Source organism: Sparassis crispa (genome assembly GCF_003851025.1).
Source record: "Sparassis crispa DNA, contig_000002F, whole genome shotgun sequence".
In the NCBI taxonomy this organism is placed as follows: Eukaryota; Fungi; Basidiomycota; class Agaricomycetes; order Polyporales; family Sparassidaceae; genus Sparassis; species Sparassis crispa.
Genome location: NW_020939749.1, coordinates 2,367,011 through 2,383,102, shown reverse-complemented (window position 1 = coordinate 2,383,102; position 16,092 = coordinate 2,367,011). Strand labels below are relative to the sequence as shown.

The following is a 16,092-nucleotide window of genomic DNA, read 5'->3' as shown; positions in this document are numbered from 1 at the left end:
TGTCAATCATCTCCACGTCGCGTTCACCTGAAGGTATGTTCGCATGTGATCGTCGACTTCTTCACATGTGATGACCATGGGTCTCCGGGACGGTTGTCTGCACACCCCAAGGACGCCTCCGGTGTGATTTACTATATTTAATAGCGGAGCTAGCGGCAGCAATGACCTTTCCTCCACCCTCTCATCGCTCACCATGCGCGCCTTTGTTGTCCACAAACATGAACACCCCTCAAAGCTTTCGCTCACTGCTGACGCTGCTGACCCCATTCCGGGGCCAGGAGAGGTTCTAGTAGAAGTGTACAGTGCAGGAATGAATTTCTTCGATGTACATCGTATTACGCCATTACTTGCAACGTAGTGGCGCAACTGACTTGCATGATGGTAGATCCTGCAATCCCAAGGGAAGTACCAGAACCAGCCGCCTCTGCCGTTCGTGTTGGGCTCGGAGTTCGCGGGCATGATTGCGGACGACTCACCCATCCCTAGCGGATGCCCATTCAAGCCCGGGGATCGAGTCTTCGGCGCTGCACAAGGAGCGTATGCGGAGAAGATTGCGGCGCGTTGGGACAGGTTGCTTACGCTCCCCGCGAATATGACTTACGACCAGGGTGCAGGTGTGTGAAAGTCGTCCGTCTGACGCCTGCAAATTCAGATGTGATAAACGCGCTCGCATGGACCAGGTCTGTTTGTAACCTGGCCCACAAGTTACGAAGCACTAGTAGGACGAGCGGACCTGAAGCCAGGTATAGAAATTGTTTTGACTTGGTGGGCTCTTTTGAACTTTGCCCCAGGTGAATGGGTGCTTGTCACTGCTTCAGCAGGCGGTGTTGGTCTAGCCGCCGTCCAGTTGGCCAAAGGTAATTACCATCAGACCCATCGTGGCTGGATATTGTATTGATTTTCTTGCGAAGCATTGGGCGCAAAGGTTATTGCTGCAGCCGGCTCGCAAGAGAAGCTGGATGTATCCACTCGGTACGGAGGCGCGGACTTTACTGTGGATTACACCAAGCCAAATTGGCAACAAGAGGTTCTGAAGATAACTGGCGGCAAAGGCGTAGATGTAATTTACGACCCAGTAGGCCTCATTAAAGGTAGGTGACCATTTGGGAATGTAATCATTACAAATTGCGGATACTGAGGCAGACCTTCAGACTCCTTGAAGTGCATAGCTTGGAAGGGCAGGGCACTTGTCGTCGGATTTGCAGCCGGTCAAATTGAGAAGGTTTGTCCATCGGTCTATCCCTTTATTGCTATGCTTAAAGCCCTGTCTGTCTGCAGTTACCGTTAAATCTAGTTCTTCTGAAGAACATTTCCATCGTCGGTATTCACTGGGGTGCTTATACTCGTATGTACCGCACAATTCATCGAATTGCATACCTAAACGCTAATGGCCTGCTGACACAGAGAAGGAATCCTCGCGTATTCCTCCAGTGTGGAAAGCATTGCTAGGGTGAGTGTCATAGTCCTTACTCCTTCTTGCATTCTCATATATTTCTCAGTCTCTTCGCGTCCGGACGTGCCACACCCGTTGTATACACGGAAGTTTTCCCGCTGGAGCGCTTGTCCGATGGTCTTTCTGCGCTGGAGCAGCGTAAAACATGGGGAAAGGTGGTGGTGCGAGTTAGAGATGATGAGTTGGGCGTCTCGAGAGCCAAGCTATAGTATGTACTCACCAGAGTTATCACAGCGAAATGCAGTAGTGTAGCTGCGGTGCCGCTGCACAGTCGTTATATTAAGGGAGCCAGGAATCATTTCACCCGAGCTCCCATGATATAGTTATTGTCTCCCATCGCACTACATTATGGAGCAACATGGCGCAGCTGGAAGCGCGCGGGGCTCATAACCCCGAGGTCACTCGATCGAAACAAGTTGTTGCTATATCCGTTGCCGTGGGTCGTTTTTTTGAGTCGTTGAACTGTGAACCATCATTTGTCGCGTTTTATACGGCAAGGCGGAATTGTGTTAGTGCACAAGGAGAACTGCCGCTATATATATACATGAACTGGTCAACTCATGAAGGTCGAGGCCGTGGATGGCTTTCCCGCAATAGCCCTACGCACACGTTTACCCATCCGTCTGCGCCTGCCATGCATGCCCCCAACCACGCCATTTCGGCATCCGAAGGAGCGAACACTCCCTGCACAAGAGCGTATGCAAGGCTATTCTGATGAGCTGATGGGTCTGACGATGGGAAGAGAAGGGGTAAATGCGTGTGGAGGAAGTGCGACAACGTGTGGGTCGAGCCTATAGCGCATGAATGTGAGTCAATTGAACCGGCACATTCCGATACGACGGCGAAGCAATCGGAAGCACAATCGTGGAGATGAAGCACTGACCGTCTTCCAGCATAGGCAGCACAAGATCTTGGAGAACGGGTCCTTCTGGAAGGTATATCCGTACGGGCACGCTACGGACATTGTATGCGCCGTCACGATCGGGACCACCATTGGAACCTGGATCTGCAGACGGTGGTCGGGTGTGCAGCGACGCGGAGGAGGGCGGTGGAGGTGGTGAGTACGACCGCATGGGGGTCGTGGTAGGGGTTACCTTAGACGCCACGCGCCAGTACTCGTCAAAATTGTCTGGTGCATGGTAACACTGGTTTGGACGTGGAGACATCCCGTGAAGGTACAAACTCACGTTCTTTAATGCCCTCCCACAAACCATCCTGCTCGGCCTTTCTGAGGCCAGTCATTCTCTTCGTGTTCCCCCATCGGAAGAAGTCTGCCTCTTTCATTTGTCCCATAAATGCCTGCTTGCACGCGTCCGCGCTTGGAGACAGCAATAGCTTGTCTGTTGGCGGAGATGCGAGATGCAGGACGAGACGCAGTGGCACCGCTTGTGGAGGCGCGGCGGACGGGCGGACGGAGGACGCGATCGTGTGGTTGTCGTAAATGAGGCCTATAGGCCAATGCCTGGGCAACAGTCAACACATACGGCGGCGTTCCGTGGATACTGACGCGCGCGTACTCACCACTTGAGCAGACTTCCGTCCTCGCTCTCAAACCACCAATCCTCCTCTTTGATCAGGCGTGCGGCGGCCTCGTCAAAGACGACGTCTGTAAGGAAACGTTTGATCTCCGGAACAAGGAGGGGCAGATAGCTGACGCGAGGAGCCTGGATGAAGTAGCATTCGAGTCCGCGGTCGCTGTTGGCTGGTAGCTCCTTGGGATCAACGCGGACCTCGAGGGGAACGGTTCCCTCCCATGTGAGACGGCGAAAGAGGGTGGTGGATGCGGGGGTGGAGAAGGCGGAAGGGGAATGGCGCGGAGCGTACGTCGACATCGTCGCGGACGTCGAGCACACCGCCAGACGCGGAGACCACGCGGTGGCTGAGCCAGCGTCTATATTTCCAAAATTAGCTTGCCGTGGAGCGGAGATCAAATCTTGTGACTGCGGCCCAGTTCCAGTCACGAGGTCGCGACTTGACGTCACACACGCGCCTGGTTTATTGGGCGCTTCCGAGGCCCATAAAGGCCTGCTCCGACCGCAGGTCATTTCTCCGCATTTCTCTTTGGCTCCTCCAGTCAGCCTGAATCCTCCTCATCCTCGTCCAATATGCCCGCGACTTCGTCTTGGAAAGATGACATCTTCCTCAAGGTGAGCCGCCGCTGTCGTAAGTCTCGCGCTGGGTACTTACTGCGCACTGTGGCTAGATCGTCAACATAATTGTCTACTTCCTGTTCCTGGGCTCGAATATCTACACCGTTGCAGGCCCAAGCTCCATTTACTATACCGGGAAGGAAACATACATTACCCCTGCTCCTTGGGCTTTCTTGATTTGGTGCGCACGTTGTCCACTTCCCTGCAAAGGGAAAGGGGTGTTTACACTCGCCGCTTTTACAGGACCCTAATTCATCTTTTGCTGCTCGGAACGATCATCTACCAATTCTTCGGCGATGGCAAGCAAGTTATTGTAGACGGCATCTCGTGGCGCCTGCCGCTCCTGGCTGTGCTTAATGCCATCTACGTGAACTTGTGGGCCTCGCAACACTACCTTACTGGTAAGTCTGTTGCCCGCTCGACTGGACCCGCTTGTTTGATGTGTGTTTGGTAGCGTTCTTCTTCGCTCTGTTCGTTAGCTCTGCTACCACGGTCGGCATCAGAACATGATAACATATTGATCGTTTTCATCTGACCTTTTCTGTTCAGCACATCTACTACATCGTGAAGAAATTCCATGAGCCTCAGAATGTGTGGGACGAGCTCTTTGTCCATCTGCCCTTCTCTTTGTACCATGGCTGGACGACTGTACTAGTCGTCCTCACGGCGTTCGAAGCCTTTGGTGTGGACGCCGGGACCACCCGTGCGGGTGTTTGGACAGAGGTCCTTGTGTTCCTTGCCCTGTATGTCGCGTTGTTATCCTTCGCTTTCCACATTTGCTGATGCAACATGACGAAGGTTCTTCCTCGAGGGTACCGCTGCGACGTACGCGTTCTCCTCCCCCGAGGGTGATCTCCCGGCTAGCATTGCGATCGCCTGGTCGCTCTGGGCCATCTTTGCTCACCAGCACCGCCCCGCGTTCATCCGCTGGAGCGCGCTCGCGTTCGCCATCCTCGCGCTCGTGTGGGTTGCTAAGGCCTTCGTCGGTATCATTGTGAAGCTCCGCCGCGGCAGCGGAGGCATCTCCCTTGACGAGGAGAGAGCCCCCTTGGTCGGCAATTAGGCACTTGCCTTGAGACTATCGTCTGGTGGTGTCTCCTGCAAAAGTACCCATCCTAGGAGCCAAGGTTAACACGGTTTTCATGCTCACGGTCATTAGTCTGCGTCACGTCCAGGGATGACGGATTTACGTAGCCATTGAAGTAATTCCGCATATCTCGTGTTGTACTGTACAGTACGATTGCAATGAAACAAGTTATATTCGTTGCCATATCATTTACAAGTCAGATTCCTACCGATTGTTTTGAAGGAGTGGTTGCTGCGAACGCAATTTTCCGACAGATCCAAAGCGCATGAATCACCTGCAGGTTGCAATCCACAGCTGCAGTTAGCCTTCGAACATGCCCCGTGTAAACTTATAACACGGCTTACGTGCACCTTTCTTTGCAGTTTACGCACCTTCTACGCCATTTGGGGTGTGTTACATAGAGTATATTACGGGTCACCGCTCCACCCTGGTGACCACGGTGGTGACCCCCCGTACTACAAGTTGGACAAAATGGGCAAAACGGGCAGATGGGCGCTTATGATACTCTCACCAGTACATATAGTAGCTTGGATTCCAGGTCAGGATCATTTTAGATGTCCATCATCTCAGTCGCATTGCAGTGCTCCACATCCCACCATGATGCCGGAGATGTCACCGGGTTGCCAGGTTCTAGTAAATAAGACCCAGTGATGCACCGGGGTGTGCGGTGCACACTCGGCGTCGACGCTGGCTGTCGTACGCCCCCTCTTGTATTGAGGCCGCACGGTGAGCATAGAAGGCCCCTTGGAGAAGGTTCGTCACGCTGATACCGTGTTTTACTGCTTGGAGGAGTATTTAGTGAAGGAGCTATTGAGATCGTGCACGTGTGGTTCACCCTAGTCACAGGTATGTCCTTATTTCTTCTGCTGCGTTGACCTCTACCGTGCAAGAATATCGAACGCAGTACTGGATTGGATTGTGTGTTATGGAATAATAGACGTCCGACCGGCCTTTGCAGTGCATTCTCACGTCGTGAGGTACCGCGAGTGCATGTGCAGACCTTGAGGCGCGAACCAAGAACTATCGCATCTCACGCTTATCCCTCCTGCGGAGGTCGCATAGCTAACAGACGCGTCCTCTGCCGAATGACCATCGTGCATGCTGCGAGGACGCTCCTTCTCGGCCTGCGCCGCGTTCCAGTGACCGCCAGTTGATATCCGTGGCACAGCCTGATCACCTCTTCCCAGAGTCGACGGGCTGGTTCCGTCTGTCTTCCCCATGGATCTAGTGGCTCTGTGGGACGCGAATGCTACAAGGTACTTGAGTGGTATGTCAGAGTGTTTCTAACATTGATACTCTAAATGACGGCTCTTCAGCTATCGGTCTTGTTATCCTTGCCTACGACCATGTTTTAACGTTTGCTGACGAGGTGCGCCTCGTGTGGTACGTACCGCCTTCATTCGCAAAGTGCGCCTTTCTCTTCAACCGGTACCTTGTCCTGTGCACGCTTCTTGCGGCTGCGTTTGGTGAGTTTCAGACCTATGTGACTCTTCTTCAGAGTTGACCGAACGCACAGAAATGTGTGGTTTCGTGGGCAATGTTTCTTCTGACGAAGTGAGTCGTTCACTCGTCAGCCATAAATTTGGCGGACTCATCATATGACTGCAGGGGCAAGTCGACGGCGGGTCTCCCTGCCATTGCGCCTTCTAATGTCAGCGCAGGTGCAGAGCATTTGTATTTACGTGTTCGATGGTCGCGGTAATCTCTGTGGGAATTGCTAACCTACTGGTCCTGCTCCGCGTCGTCATACTCTGGGATCACCGACCGGTGCGCAGTACCCCCCTTGGCTTTAAGCTGTATCGCTGACGAACATCAAGATCGTTCTGAAAGTTATGAGCGCAGGCTTTGTTATCAGTTTCTGCGCGCAAACAATCACAATGGTCATCTCTCTTACTAAAATCATTTGTGAGTTCAACAGTGGAGCTTGAACGACATAACTGCCAACTGGGCTTTTTCGTTTTTATGAAACTTGTCAGCCAGCATTGCATGGTCGCCCGTCGCGAGAATGTGTATTACAGCTGAGACGACGCACCTGCTAATTGCTGTGTGGGGATCTCCTGTATATGTCTCGTCCTGCCGCAACATCTCATTTATCTGAATCGAGTTGCAGATGCTGTTTGAAGCATTCACTCTCGTGTCTACGTCACTCAATGCACTCGATCGTCCAAGAGCTGCGGAGCTCCCAATTACCAAGGCGTTGACGAGCGACGGGATCGGCTACTTCTTGGTGAGCAACACAAGACAGCGTTTATGCCCGCAGACGGCGCTGACAGTAGTGAAGGCGTTGACGTGCCTGCGTACTGTGAATGTTATCCTCGCCGCGATCGCTCGTCCTTCGTTCACTTTATTAGGAGTGTTGTGAGTTACTTTTTTATGTCAGAGCGCTACGGCCTTTTTTTAATAATACTTATGTATCACAGCCTTGTCTGGGGAATGACCACCATAGTACTGAATCGGTCTCTGTTGCACCTACGACGTGCGGAACTGGAACAGTCCAGCGATTCTGTGATGTGTACGTCCTTTCCGTTCACGTTGGGTAGGATCTACTTGGGGAAGGCCTCTGCTGCGATTCCAGAAGAGACTTGGGAGACGGGTGGTCAGTGGGTTCCTGGAGCGCACTTTCACCAGTATCATTACAGGAAGCGGAGTGATACAGGTAACATCAACCCTCTCCTCTGTCGGTTTGCGCTCATGTTGGCCTCGACAGATGCGAGAGGATGGCTGCCACGGGAGACGATCTACCCCGGCGAATAGGTGGTATGTTTCTAGCAGCGGTAAGCAGTAATATCCGTATTGTCGATCGTGTCACATACAGTGTGGCGTTATGGTGCCCCTCCGGACGGTCACCGAAGTGGGTTGGACATATGCTTGTCAGGGCGACTTTGATTCACTTGGTAGAAATTTCGCCGCCAAGCGGTTTCCAACACCTATATAAGGCATGTGAATCTCCATAAAAGGCGAGGTAGTTCGTGATGGCGACATCGTAACATGCTGTGGCTGATGGAGCTGAAACCGCCGTGCGCCGCATCACTGGCACAGCCGCCGTCGTGGATGCCTCGTAGGGGGGCTGAAAAGCTCTCATCGGCGTTAGAAGCAAGTGGTCTGTGACCTCTTCTTCATTCACCACCTTTGCGCTTTTTGTTTTCTTCTCCTCAGGGCTAGTCCCTTTTTTATAAAGCTACACTACTCAGCCTGAGCTGGTCTCTGTTCTAATATCTGATCTCAATTCCGAGGCGTTCATTCGTTGTCGGAATGAGCAAGCAAGTTCTGTTATCTCTATCAAGTGGCGAGAAGTATGTTGGCAAGGTCGTGTATACTGTGGGAGACTCGAATGGTGTGCTGGTGCGTTTCACAATGCGCAGTGAGGTCCGTATGCACACCCTTACTTAGTTGGATCCAGGCGCTGGTCGTGGTATCGACGTTCTCGTTGACGGCGGCGTCTGGGCTTCTGACTGCTCTGGCGGTGAGTCGTTCGCCGTCTGGACGTGCGAAAGTGCTCATGTGAGAGTAGGTGTCTGCGTTCAATACACGGAAGTCGGTGAACCCGCATTTGTTCGTACGAAGTCATGTTGCGGCATACTTCTCGTCCCTCCTAATCAGCGATGTCATACAAGGTATGTTCACTTCGTTAGCGTGCTATGTTGGGTGTTTTACATCCATGCAGCTTTTGGCTCTCTGATGAACGCGAGGTGGCATAATGAAATGGGTGTCACTTACGGTTCATTTTGTGTTGCTCAGGGTGGGTCTTTGTTTCCCCCAAAGTGTCATTAACTAAAGATGCGGATAACATTCAGGTGTGATAAAGCAACTCGCAGACTTGGGCACTTCAGTCTGGTGAGCTCTGTGACCTTCTTGCAGAATACTTTGGTTGACCGACAAGATCGTTTAGGTCATTTGTCAGTCCTCGATTCAGTGGCTCCCCTCAGTCAGACGCAACTGATATTCCAGTGCAGGTTATCGCATTACACACATTCTTGGTCGTTTTCATGCGCTGGAATCTGGGCAAGCGCTTTCTCCTTGGGTTCCTCATAGGCGGGTGGTCACTCATTCTATTCATCCTCATCCTTGGTCCCGCCTTGGAGACCAAAGCTCGTGGCCCTTTCTGTGCGTTGGCCGTGAATGACCCTTATTGTCTACGTTGACGGTATGACGCAGATGGCATTTCCGGATTGTGGTGCTGGATATCCGATGACTATCCATGGGAGCGTGTTCCGTAAGCCAAGCAGCACACCGCTATTCCTCATGTATGTTCATGTTTTGTCTGAATTCAGGTTGGACTACATGTTTGTGAGTGAAAAGAGAACACGATCACAGGCGTGAGACCATGCGTTGATGCATTGCAATAGTTGTTCATCTCGGCCTTCGGGAGCTTCATCCTGTATGGTCTTGTCTTTTTCAGTATGCGGGGCAACATCACCATGCAAGGTTGGCGCATGCGCGTACGCCTCCATCGGGATCAGTACACCAAGAAGGAAGTGGATGCTCAATGTGTCACTATCGCGAGACAGATGTTGTGGTGAGTGTATGTGAAGACTACTCCGATCCCGCATTGCTTACGCATCGTCGTAGGTATCCAGTATGTTTCGACGCTTTAACATACTCACATTCGACCATTGTCTGAAGCGACTATTATAGGTCGCATTCACTCTACTGGTCTTCCCGATAGCTACATGCCGCTTTGTGGAATGGAGTGGCCATGATGTAGCAGATGGGGTATCTTTCTTCAGGTGACTTTCATGTTTCATCAGAGTTGGACAATCTTGACCGAGACATGTTGCAGCGATGCCGTTTTCCTGATGTCTGGTGAGTATTTGTTGCACCCTTGCAGATTGTGCTCGTACTCATGTCACGAAGGCATGGTCAATGTCATTCTATTCTTGGCGACGCGTCGCGTCCTGCCAGAGGGGAGTGTCATTCCGAAGTCGTTCTCCCGGTGGCTCTCCAAATTCATCCCTAAGAAGCCGGACCCAGGTCCGAACGTGCGATTCGTCAATGTCCCGTCAAGTATCGACATTGAGAAAGCCAACGACCAAGGCCCCAACACCGGAGGATTGTATAGCGTCGACCTCAACGCCAAGACACCAGGGTACGATCGAGACTCGTACGGGTCTGAGATCACAATCCAGGTGCATTCCGACAATGGCGACCGCGTCCACGTCGGTCCCGAGCATCCGGAAGTCCAGGACCGCGTACACCTCGCTCCTACTCACTTCGAAGCAGAACACTATGACGTGGGACACTACGACGAAGATGCACGTGAGATCCATGGCGATCTCAGGTCTCCCCCTGGTTTGGACTACGATCCATACTACCAGTCGGCCGGTTTGGGTAGAGGCAGCGGGCCTGCGGTGGATCCTTACTACCACCAAGATAACTTACCAACCATAGCCGTTCACAGTCCACGGAGCGCGCCCATGGGGTTGAACCCTCGTAGTCCCGCCCGCAATGCGACCTTTCCGATGAGTGCGAGATTGCCACCTAGTCGCTCGTGGAGATAGTGTGCTTGTGATACCGAGTCCTTCCGTTCTTGTACACGTTCTTTCCTTTACGGTTCCAATGTATGGGTCTACACGATGCCTACCATAGAATGCTAGTACGAAATTTGCAGAACACATAGGCTCGTTAACCGGGTTCCAGTGGAAGATGTCGTTCCTCTGCAGAATCGCTAGCATCATACACTTACACCGCGTGCATGAGTACGTATGTCAGGAATGAAATGAAATGAAGTGAATACTCGACGTTTACACTTGGTTTACACGACGCCAAAAGGACTCGAATCTTCGCTGGGTTTCAACATGTGAGAGGACAACAGCCTCCAGGTGAGGGGGAGTTGTCGAGCTCCGAAGAGGATTCGTGAAATATAATTGGATGGAATGTGCAAAAAGTCCGGGAGACCCATGAGGAGAGTCCATGTCGCGGAACGCCTTCTGGGTCTTGCCTGCTGGTGCTCCGACATCTCCGTACCCGCTTCAGTCTGCCAAGTCCGCCTGTCCATTCTCGATGGAAGCAAAATCTTTTCCAGAGCTCGGAATATGCGATCCCCTTCTTACAGCCCTTGCTAAGCTGGAATACACCACTCCCACGCAGATACAGGCTGACTGCATTGGACCAGCTCTGGCTGGACGAGACATTATTGGATTAGCTCCAACAGGGTCAGGAAAGACTGTAGCTTTCGCCCTCCCCATACTGCAACGTCTATGGGATAATCCTCAGAGACTTTTTGCCTGCATTCTTTCGCCGACAAGGGAACTCGCCTACCAGATTTCTGCCCAATTCGAAGCACTGGGAGTGTCCATGGGAGTACAATCTGTCGTCATTGTGGGTGGGGAGGACCGTATGCAGCAGGCGGTGCGTTTGGCCAAGAAGCCGCACATCATCGTTGCTACACCAGGAAGGTTGCATGATCATCTCAAGGGACTAAGGGGTTTAACCTTCGGACGGTGAAACATCTCGTGCGCCTTAACACGTTAACTTGGTAGCATTATGCTTATTCGCTGTCTTCTCAGGTCCTTGACGAAGCCGACCGTCTTTTGAATCCAGACTTCCAATCTTCGATAGATGGAATTTTGAAGGTCATTCCCCGCGAGCGGACCACCTACCTTTTCTCTGCAACAATGACAGCTAATGTATCCAAGCTGCAACGCGCAAGTCTCACAAACCCCGTACGCGTCGAAGTGTCCTCGCACAAGTAAGATTGTCACTTCTGGTTTGAGTAAAGAGTAGCGCTGAATTTTTCTTTTTTATGACTTAGGTATACGACTGTGTCTACACTTCTGCAGTATTATATTCTATACCCTTTAGTTCAAAAGGAGGTTATGCTTGTGTATCTGGTCAACTCTCTAGCTCAGAATTCGATCATCATCTTTGTGCGAACGATCCAGAATACTCAAAGGTGAGTAACATTACCCGTTTGACTAGAGCATGACTTCACGGCACACATTCTCAGAATCACTCTCATTCTACGTTCACTTGGGTTTCGCGCGATTCCACTTCATGGTGAACTGTCCCAGAGTGAAAGATCAGGCGCATTCCATAAATTCAAGAGTGGCTCATGTAACATCTTGGTTGCCACAGACCTGGCGAGTCGGTTCGTCAGTTTCTTATAAATGAAATCATTTGTATTGAATTATCTTTGTAGTGGTCTGGACGTTCCCTCTGTCGATGTCGTCATCAACTTCGATTCGCCCACTCACTCCAAAGACTACATCCACCGCGTCGGACGGACCGCACGTGCTGGACGAGCCGGGAAATCGATATTGATGGTGTCGCAGTACGATGTGGAGATAATGCTGCGGCTGGAGGCAGCTATAGGTCGAAAGCTTGAGTTATACGCGACAGACGAGCAGGAAATAGCTCTACTCAGAGAGCGGGTCGAGGAGGCGGGGCGACATGTGGCTAATCAGCTTCGGGACGAAGCAAAAACCAAGGGAACAAGTCGGAAACGACGACAGACAGGGGACAAAGCAGACGACAAAGACCGGGAGGACATGGTAGAGGCAGGGATGTCTACGTCTTCCTTTAAAAAGAAGCGTCGGTCATGAGTTCCTTTTCGCTGGAGAGGATGATGCGTTGCGCTGGCATCGTCTATCCACAGGTTAACGGCGGAATTGGCACGGGAGCGCCGTCAATGTATTTCGCGGAGCAATCTCTGCGCGGAGTGGGCCTCGCTGTCTCTCGCGAAGCGACTTTGCGCGGCCGTGTGCTGCTCACTGCCATCAAACGCTTCTCGTGAAAGGCTCGCTGTTTCTCGCAAAGTGACACCCACAACTCCTATCATACTCGGGGATGATTGGCCATCGGAACTTCGTAGCTCACTTAGGCGGCCGACATTCAAAAAATAGCGGAGAATACGAGACGCTGTAGCTAGCTCTCCGCCACTTGAGCGCGTCATGTATTTTACATTAACGTTGTCGATGACCTCAATAGCGCTAGCAATGCCGTACCGACGTCGTACGTCCGACTCACTGACCGCGGCTGCGCTCTGCGCCCCGGATAGCCGCCATCCACCTAGGGTCGCGGTCGCGACCTCTCGTGCTCTCGACTTTCCGATAATTACTCCATCCGACTTTCCAGTTCTCCAGTACCAACAACACCCTTCCCTTCTTTCAATCCCAGGTCCGAGGCTCCGAACTCCATATCATTTGGCGAGGAAAATATACCGCTAGATGGGAAGGGCCTGTGAGGAACAGAATCAGCATGCTACCAACTCTTCCATGCTCGTGGATACTTCACTGGCATTGACATCGGCCAGTCCTGGCTTGAACCGGAGAACGCCAAATCACTGCGCATAGAGACCGCTGATAATAATTGATAAATGCATGGTAAAATCGACGTGGAGGAAGTACTCACGCGGAACAGTGGCTTCCGAGAACCCATTATGAGCCCGACTGCGTGACCCTTCTGCAACGGAAACATGAAATCAGTGCATATGTGCTAGATTACTACGACGAACCAAGAAGGGCCGTTTCACCGAGCACGTCGTCTACTCCCTCCGAGTAAGCGAGTCGAGCGCACATACTCACCTGCAGGGAACGGCATGTTGGTGTTGAAGGTGTCTTCTATCCACGACGGAAGTGAGCGAGTACCGGAATGCCAGTCCCAACGTACGCACCTGCGGCGGAGTTTGCTTGTTTCCTCTGGGCATCGAGAGCCTTCACGTGCTGGAGATGATCAAAGAATGACTTCACCACCCCAGGAGTCAAGTCGCGACCGGATGACACATAAAATCCACTTTTTATTAGTAGCAGCATTTGCTGTTCACGCGAGGTTCACTGTTTCTGGGTCTTCTGCTGATGCGTGGGTGCGCTTGCGAGCGGCGCCGCCGGAAGAGGGAGTCTTCGGAGCCTTGGCCTTGGTGGACTCTTCCTAAGATCCGCTGGTCCTGGGCATACTTGCAGCAGCGAGTGAGAAATAGAAGGTGGTGGATGTGGAGCAAGATGTGAGATGCAGACTCATGAATGCGACGCGTGTTCGGAGTATTACATCACGTGCACCGCGTCTGTACATCGACGCCGTGCTTCTACAGAACTACGTCGTTTTATGCATTGGAGATACAGAGTTTGTGTTATGTACAGGGAAACAGTCTTACGAATTTGGAATACAGGTCTTACGGATCGCGGAATCATATTTCTAATCTGTCGCCGTAACTACTTAGCTATAGCGCCTTGAAATACGCTACTTGGGCACATCATGTCAGTACTGTTGACGGTGGCTGACCAAGGTGAAATTTACATACAGTGCGTGGTTTGTCAACCCGTTGTGCGTTTCAATAAGGGGATGATGTCGGCAAAGTCGTGATGGAGGATATGTCCGCGCTCTTTCCGCACATATGCCAGATAAGTAGATGCTCCAACTACCACGCTCACGAAAGACGTCAAGGCGGCGATCTTGAACTGCGAAGGCCGAGATAGTATCATGGTGAGGAGATACTGGAGTAGAATGAGCGAGCTGTTGGGGAAGAGGCGAATTCTCTATACCTTGAGCATGTCTGCGATGTTTTGTAGAGAGTACTGGAGAGCAGTTCTGAAGGGTGAAATAATCGTCGCAGACATCAGGCTCGTGTGTCTGGCATGGAAGAAGAAGACGAACATTGCATTGCGCCGAGGATGGGTAGCCAGTGCGATTTGTAGTTCTTTGAGCTGGCACAGATCAAATGCCCAAAGGCCTATACGAGAAAGCATCATGCCTATTCAGGAATGTGTGAGACCTATTGTACGTCAATGCAATAAGGATCGCAGCACCAACCTCCAAATAGCAGTGCAGCATTCCATGCTGGAGCGCGATGACCTGGCGGTGGAGCTCCAACGTAGAACGAGATGAGAACGGGAACTAAACAAATCGCTTCTGACCTGCTTGTAATATCAAAAAAAAATCGAAAAGACATGGCTTCCATTTCGTACCATATACTCCAGTTGCCGGCTCGCACTAGGCCCAGTTTCCGTTCTAGCAATGGCATGGCTAATGTGCCTGCCAAACCGGCGGCGACGTTGAGCGCACGCATGCCAGCCACGAATGGGTCACTATATGTCTCAGCCTTGAGATAGCTCAGCATGGTACCGTCGAAACTGAGCACAGTGAAATAAAGGCAAGAAATCGCGACGGAAGACATGAATATTGGATGATGTGTGAACACCTTCCAATCAGACACGCTATCTCTGATATAAGTCATTACTTGAGTCTTCAGACTGCTGGACGCTGCGCTCGATTGAGCTGCATGTACTCCTGAAGCTTCTTTGGCAGCCTGTGCAGCCTGGAGCTGAGGAAAACGACGATAGACAATTGTTATCCCTAGTGACTGTGGTAAGCATATCGTGGTTCAGACTGGAAGGTAAATGTGCCAACATATCAATTCAAACACCATGCATAGCGCCTCGATACCACAGAGGAAATAGGCAGCAAAAGGATATGAAGCAGCCGTAGTAAGAAGAGAGACGAATAGCGGGGCAAGAAGTTTGCATAGCAAGTCGATTCGCCGCATATAAGTGTTAATGGTAGTCAGATGCTCGGAAGACCCGTCCGCAATGACTGTCACCCAATCCCTTTCGATTGCGACAGAGATAGCAACGCCAGCTAGATTGTGGATGCAACCACATATTATGATGATAGAGAACATGCCTCGAGCAAGGGATGAAGACCAGGGATGCTGGAGGTTGCGGCTGTGATACATCAAGACAAGTGCAGCGGCATAGGCACTGCATGCCATGACCTTGAGAGTCAAAGTGCATACCCGCACAAGTCTGAGGTTATGGCGTATATCGACCTGATGGCCAGCCCAGCCTGACAAGAGGATTGCAGTTCCCGTAGTGAGAAACCCGTATATCGAGGCAGGAAGCAATGAATCAGGGAAAAGTGTGATGAGGAAGAGGTATATCGCAAATTCTGCTGTACGAAGCCCCCACGAGCTGGGGGATCATGCGTAAGTTGGCTGTAAGACTGTAAGGAGATGACACACTTCGATAGGTGTTGCACAAGCAACAAGGCAAGCGCCTTTCTATCCAGTCTTCTCGTTGAATGTCCTATATTTTCGGCATCAACCGTCAAATTCTCAGGACTTGTAAGGGTCTCGCCGTCACTTGGGGATGAAACTGGAGGAGCGTCCAAGACGGTTGGCACAACTTGTACTTCTTTTATGCTTTGTCCCTCCATTCCACCCGAGAGTTTCGTTCCAGAGGCTGACACTGTACTGTTCACGAAGTGCTTTTTGGACCGGTCATGAAGAGGACGCAATGGATAGACACAGAAAGGCGTACGTGCGTGAGGCGTGCAAGAGCAAAAGTAGGAATCTTGAAGATCTTCAATATCAAATGAGGCCATCTGATCGATCGTGCATTGGATCTCCCTCTGGTGTCTACAGTTGCGGACAATCAAACACGGTAAATTTGATAGCGCCTGAACTAGATTTT

The 16,092-nt window shown here is 51.6% G+C and overlaps 7 protein-coding genes and 1 non-coding gene across 8 annotated transcripts; 6 read left to right on the top strand and 2 right to left on the bottom strand.

The window, feature by feature from the left end:
• Nucleotides 1-193: 193 nt before the first annotated feature.
• SCP_0307970 (Quinone oxidoreductase-like protein) lies at nucleotides 194-1,662 on the top strand (the record flags this gene model as incomplete). Its single annotated transcript, XM_027756184.1, has 9 exons — nucleotides 194-325; nucleotides 386-614; nucleotides 681-743; nucleotides 792-857; nucleotides 912-1,091; nucleotides 1,152-1,222; nucleotides 1,279-1,345; nucleotides 1,405-1,450; nucleotides 1,500-1,662. 9 exons carry the CDS (start codon nucleotides 194-196, stop codon nucleotides 1,660-1,662), a joined length of 1,017 nt encoding a protein of 338 aa, XP_027611985.1.
• Nucleotides 1,663-1,805: 143 nt separating this feature from the next.
• Nucleotides 1,806-1,878, top strand: SCP_t0307960. Its single transcript has one exon. It is a non-coding gene; the product is annotated as a tRNA-Met (tRNA).
• Nucleotides 1,879-2,011: 133 nt separating this feature from the next.
• On the bottom strand, nucleotides 2,012-3,285 carry SCP_0307950 (Autophagy protein; the record flags this gene model as incomplete). Its single annotated transcript, XM_027756183.1, has 4 exons — nucleotides 2,012-2,244; nucleotides 2,337-2,582; nucleotides 2,641-2,915; nucleotides 2,975-3,285. 4 exons carry the CDS (start codon nucleotides 3,283-3,285, stop codon nucleotides 2,012-2,014), a joined length of 1,065 nt encoding a protein of 354 aa, XP_027611984.1.
• A 273-nt stretch (nucleotides 3,286-3,558) lies between these two features.
• On the top strand, nucleotides 3,559-4,666 carry SCP_0307940 (hypothetical protein; the record flags this gene model as incomplete). Its single annotated transcript, XM_027756182.1, has 6 exons — nucleotides 3,559-3,600; nucleotides 3,657-3,784; nucleotides 3,847-4,004; nucleotides 4,058-4,095; nucleotides 4,153-4,346; nucleotides 4,402-4,666. 6 exons carry the CDS (start codon nucleotides 3,559-3,561, stop codon nucleotides 4,664-4,666), a joined length of 825 nt encoding a protein of 274 aa, XP_027611983.1.
• A 674-nt stretch (nucleotides 4,667-5,340) lies between these two features.
• SCP_0307930 (hypothetical protein) lies at nucleotides 5,341-7,444 on the top strand (the record flags this gene model as incomplete). The annotated part of the gene is made up of 14 exons (XM_027756181.1): nucleotides 5,341-5,416; nucleotides 5,480-5,536; nucleotides 5,581-5,608; nucleotides 5,878-5,957; nucleotides 6,007-6,156; nucleotides 6,207-6,244; nucleotides 6,299-6,315; nucleotides 6,358-6,457; nucleotides 6,508-6,595; nucleotides 6,667-6,749; nucleotides 6,801-6,917; nucleotides 6,972-7,048; nucleotides 7,111-7,346; nucleotides 7,398-7,444. The coding sequence occupies 14 exons, from the start codon at nucleotides 5,341-5,343 to the stop codon at nucleotides 7,442-7,444; spliced, it is 1,194 nt and encodes a 397-aa protein (XP_027611982.1).
• Nucleotides 7,445-7,942: 498 nt separating this feature from the next.
• Nucleotides 7,943-10,188, top strand: SCP_0307920 (hypothetical protein; the record flags this gene model as incomplete). Its single annotated transcript, XM_027756180.1, has 14 exons — nucleotides 7,943-8,032; nucleotides 8,091-8,153; nucleotides 8,202-8,304; nucleotides 8,355-8,429; nucleotides 8,485-8,524; nucleotides 8,580-8,586; nucleotides 8,644-8,794; nucleotides 8,846-8,903; nucleotides 8,962-8,977; nucleotides 9,037-9,206; nucleotides 9,260-9,266; nucleotides 9,326-9,417; nucleotides 9,471-9,493; nucleotides 9,545-10,188. The coding sequence occupies 14 exons, from the start codon at nucleotides 7,943-7,945 to the stop codon at nucleotides 10,186-10,188; spliced, it is 1,539 nt and encodes a 512-aa protein (XP_027611981.1).
• A 412-nt stretch (nucleotides 10,189-10,600) lies between these two features.
• Nucleotides 10,601-12,231, top strand: SCP_0307910 (ATP-dependent rRNA helicase rrp3; the record flags this gene model as incomplete). Its single annotated transcript, XM_027756179.1, has 6 exons — nucleotides 10,601-11,038; nucleotides 11,113-11,142; nucleotides 11,197-11,378; nucleotides 11,442-11,582; nucleotides 11,637-11,777; nucleotides 11,829-12,231. 6 exons carry the CDS (start codon nucleotides 10,601-10,603, stop codon nucleotides 12,229-12,231), a joined length of 1,335 nt encoding a protein of 444 aa, XP_027611980.1.
• Nucleotides 12,232-13,938: 1,707 nt separating this feature from the next.
• On the bottom strand, nucleotides 13,939-15,835 carry SCP_0307900 (hypothetical protein; the record flags this gene model as incomplete). Its single annotated transcript, XM_027756178.1, has 7 exons — nucleotides 13,939-14,118; nucleotides 14,167-14,212; nucleotides 14,279-14,375; nucleotides 14,435-14,538; nucleotides 14,590-14,977; nucleotides 15,032-15,591; nucleotides 15,642-15,835. The coding sequence occupies 7 exons, from the start codon at nucleotides 15,833-15,835 to the stop codon at nucleotides 13,939-13,941; spliced, it is 1,569 nt and encodes a 522-aa protein (XP_027611979.1).
• Nucleotides 15,836-16,092: the final 257 nt, after the last annotated feature.